Source organism: Prinia subflava, chromosome 1 (assembly GCF_021018805.1).
Source record: "Prinia subflava isolate CZ2003 ecotype Zambia chromosome 1, Cam_Psub_1.2, whole genome shotgun sequence".
Lineage (NCBI taxonomy): Eukaryota > Metazoa > Chordata > Aves > Passeriformes > Cisticolidae > Prinia > Prinia subflava.
In genome coordinates, this window is record NC_086247.1 from 5,350,313 (window position 1) to 5,354,757 (window position 4,445).

At 44.3% G+C, this 4,445-nt stretch overlaps 1 protein-coding gene across 1 annotated transcript; it reads left to right on the plus strand.

Moving 5' to 3' along the window:
* On the plus strand, window positions 1-3,794 carry LOC134556050 (leucine-rich repeat-containing protein 40-like). Its single transcript, XM_063408277.1, has one exon. The coding sequence runs from the start codon at window positions 128-130 to the stop codon at window positions 926-928; it is 801 nt and encodes a 266-aa protein (XP_063264347.1). The 5' UTR covers window positions 1-127; the 3' UTR covers window positions 929-3,794.
* Window positions 3,795-4,445: the final 651 nt, after the last annotated feature.

A 4,445-nucleotide genomic window follows, 5' to 3' on the forward strand; every position in this document is an offset into this window, starting at 1 on the left:
CGTGCCCAGCAGAGCACAAAGCTGACAGAGAACCTTGGTCTACCAAAAACCTCAGAGGTTGCCTGTAGAGCATGCAGGTAATTGTGACTGACAGTCTCTGTTCAACCAGCCACTGTTCTGGTGGGATATGAATGCAGTCACCTCTCCCAGAGGTGCCTGTCCAGGTCCTGATCCACTCTGGAGGTACCTTACAGAGCACGATCCAAAGTACAAAGGGAAGAAGAAACTCAAGATCTCTGGCAGGGAGCTGCTCTCAGTTCCCATACAGGTCTTTGGCTTGGACCAGCTGCAGGTGCTGGAGATGAGCCCAGAGCGAGAGAGCTGCCTGAGGTACAGGATGGAGCTGCTTCCCCAGGAGATCGGCCGTCTGAGGAACCTCACCTGCCTCTACGTGGACTCCAACAACTTGAAGAGAATCCCTGCTGAAATTGGCACTTTGAGCCGCTTGGAGAGGCTCACTCTGAGCAACAACAGCCTGAGCTCGCTACCTGCAGAGATGGGGGCACTCCAAAGGCTGCGCAGCCTCCACCTTGCCAACAACAGCCTCACTGAGCTGCCTGCACCCCTCTGCCAACTGAGGAACCTCACCTTTCTGGATGTGAGTGACAACAAAATAAATACCATCCCCTCCAGCATTCGGCATCTGGAGAAACTGGAAACGTTGCTATTGCTCTTTAACTCACTGGAGAGCCTTCCTGAGGATGTCTGCCTTCTAAGGAATCTGCACACACTTTGGTTGGGAAACAACCATCTACGGTCCCTTCCAGCAGCCTTTGGGGAGCTGGTGAACCTGGACTGGGGATACAACTGCTGCTCATGCAATTTTGAGGGGAATCCACTGGAGAGTCCTCCCCCTGAAGTCTGCAGCAGAGGCCCTGAAGGGATCAGAGACTATTTCTTATCACTTCGTAGGATTTGGAGAGACTAAACCACTGTTGTCAGTCCTCTTGAAGTGACTGTGATGGATTTATGCTGTGCAAATCATCTGCACAAGCAAAATCTGTTTTCAGACAGAAAGGTCTGGTGACATCACTTGATGGAGCTCAAAAGCTTTTTCTCTGCTGTAAGGTGATTTCTCTAGCAGTCTTCTGGGGTTTTTCTAAACTAGCATTGAACAGTGGTGTACACCTTTCAAAAACTCATCTGGGGCAACTGTGATCTTTTTTTGTATATATAGTTGCATAGACTTATCTCAGGAAATGTTGCAGACAAACATCCAGTCTGAGAAAATGAGCAAATCTGAAAGGATAGAGTCAGGTAAACAACTGGTGTGTAAATAGCAACAGTCTGTACTCTTTGTTTGCATACGGGGTTGGGGCTTGAGTCTGGACTAGAAGTGCAAGCTGAGATTTCTGGAAGTTTTAAGGTCATACTAACTTGTGAATTTGGCTTTGCTTCAGGTAGCCCAGAATGTCATAATTTTCCCTGGTATTTTGCATGAAACACACAGGTTGAATCAGCCCAATTCTGTCTGGCTCTGGATAAAAAAACAACCTGTATCCATGTCCCACAAGATATTGTGCAAACAGAGTCTCCATTCCTTTGGCAGGATATAGTGCATTTCTCCTGAAGAGCAGCATCAGCTGGCTCTGCAGAGTTCATAGCCAGGGCTGTCACACTCTCTGGAGGCAGCAAGGACCTGAGCTTGATGTGCCAGCCCATCCAGAGCAGACCTCAGCAGTACAGCTCCTTGGAGCTTGGTGAGGCACAGCGGTAGCCCAGATTTAGGCAGCACTAGCAGAAAAAGTTTCCGCTTTCACTGAGCCTGGGAAAGTGTTCAGAGCTGTTAAAATATGAGTATGCAAACTTCCTGCAAGGGAACATTCTGAGAATCTCTGTCATAATCATAAAAGGCTTCATCAGTGTTACATTATGGAAATTTGCTGAGACTCCTTTCTGTTTCATTTTGCTCTCTCTTCCCCCTATCATTATTTTCCTCCCACCTCTCTTTAACTTTGCTCTTCGTGGGTGTTTTCTCAGTGGCTACTCCCTCTGACATTTGTTTTTCATTATTTTCTTATCATCAAAAGCCTCTCATTCCCTTATAAATCCTTTTCTTTGCCCTCTGTCTCCTTTGTTTCCTAGTTCTCCTTTGGCCAACACACAGAAAGATGCAGTTGTGTGACTTTCCTGGAAGGAAGGGCTGAGTCAGGCCTGGTGGGAGCTGAGCATGTTCTTAAAGCATTCAGAGAAAAAGGGAGAAAAGCAGACATTGATACACAGGCCATTAATTCTTTTGTTCAGTGCCCTGTCATTTTCCTTATAGCAAAGATCAGCACAAGGAGACCTGAATCAATGCTGAATTTTTTCTGGGTGACAGAAACACAATTCCAGATATCCTTAACACAAACTGATTTTTACATTGTTCTGCCCCTGACCTCTGTGAATTTTTCGAACCAGCTGTGACTTTTTGGTGTCATGCTAACCAGATTCATTTTATCAGTGGGTTATCACACAGAGAGAAATGAGTGCATGGCAGTAACAGGCACACAACTACATCATACCATTAATTCAGTTTTCCTGCAGCTGATTATTTCTAGGACATGTGATATAGGAAAGAAAGGAGTAAAGCAACCGTGGTGCCTTGCTCAGTTGGCTCTTTCTGTGGCAGCTTGGAGAACTGGAGATGAAAGAGCAAGACAATGAACTTCAAGTCTTTTGCAATTCAGGGTTTTTTTCAGAGGAAAATCGGGACAGTGTGTGAAGTAGCTCCTGAAGCTGATGCCAACTCAGGCAGAGGCTATATCAAGGTGGCAATGTTGAAGATGCTGAATGACTGTGATCTTGTTTCTCTGATTGATGCATTCTCCAGACTCCTACAGGTCCTGTTTCCCCACTATTTCTGCCATTTCCCCATTTCTGTCACCCCATTCAACATGTGAAGGCAGTGGGCCTTCCTAAAGCTTACCTGCTATAGGACATGAGGTTAGAGGCAGTATGAGCAGTGGGGCCCAAGTAAAGACAAGGTTATCACCCTGGTTTTGGACATGTGTGAGAATTAAATTCTAGTAACTGTGGTCTTTTTAGAGGATGTAGTCTAAAACACAAAATCCTCCAGGACACCATCTTACACAGGTGCTAAGAGGGATGAATTTCTCATGTCCCATGTCAAACCCTTCAGATTCAATGTGCTGTTTTTCTTCTACATTGAACAGGCTTTGGGCTTGAGGTTCCATTTCCAATTTTGACTCTTTCCCTTCCTTCTGCATCTCGGTTGGTGATTCCTGAAAGGCAAACTGACTTCAGCTTTTTTGGGGATGGCATAGCAACTCTAAGCTTTCACTTTTGGTTTTAGCCAGTCAGAAGTCACATGCTTTGTTTAACTAATCCTCTCTCCAAAATCCACAAACATAATTGTGAAGCCTGATTGTGTCTGTTAATAATATACCAGTCATAGCTGGAAGTGAATGGAGGTAAAAGGGGGGTTAAAGAATGCAAAAAAAGGGGAAGCTTTAAAAAACAGTGGCAGTATTGCCTTTATAAATCTCTAGTCTGTTGGGAACAAGAGAAATTTCTGTGAAACTAATGCAAGTGAGGGCACTTTGACCATGCCATCAAGCTGCTTGAGCAGACTGAATGTTACTGAGATATGTCCTGACACCTTGCTGTCTGTTGCTCCTTCTATTCCCTTTGTCCTGATTGCTTCCAAAATCACACTTCCCAAAGTGGAAAACCCAATAGTTCATATTCTTTGCAGTGTTCTAGCATCTGTGTTAATGACATAATTATGCAGAGCAATAAATAGATCCTGGTGCTGTCATTAAGATGACATTAAAATCTAATCTCAAACTGCTTATCCTGTATTTGTTGTACTTTATGTATTGTTGCTAAGCATCCTCTTTTGCCTGTGCTCATTAAAACTTCAAGTGTTAATATCAAGGAATGGGAAACTGCTAGGATATAGGCCCCTGGTGAAGAGACATGGATATAACCCATACTCAGGGGTGGGGAGGAGGAAGGAGAGGGGGAATTGTTAAACCTGTCATTCAGTGTTGATGGGATTTGTGCTTGCATTTCCCTTTACCCTGCCTTGCACTGCAAACAGCCTGGCTAGGAGGGCATTGTCCCCTGGAACCACACAGGACTTCCATTTGAAAACTTTGAACTCTTGCAGCACAGCAGTAATGAAATGTAAAAGCAGAAAATGGAAATAGCTCCAAATAGAAATTCAGGGAAATATGATATATAAGGGCAGAGGGCTTTTTAATTTAACATACAAGTACATAATACTTCACAGGCTGGTAACTCAAGCTGGACAAGTTCTGACTACAGATAAGCTGCATATTTTTAATGCTGGAGAGTTTACCTCAGGATATGGCAGATTCTCTACCCTCTGAAATCTGAAAACCCCACAGTCTCACTCATCTGACGGTACGACTTATAACACTTTCCTTGTTTTATGCAAAGTCAAATTTACAAAGGCTCCTTCTGTCTTTAAAGTATAT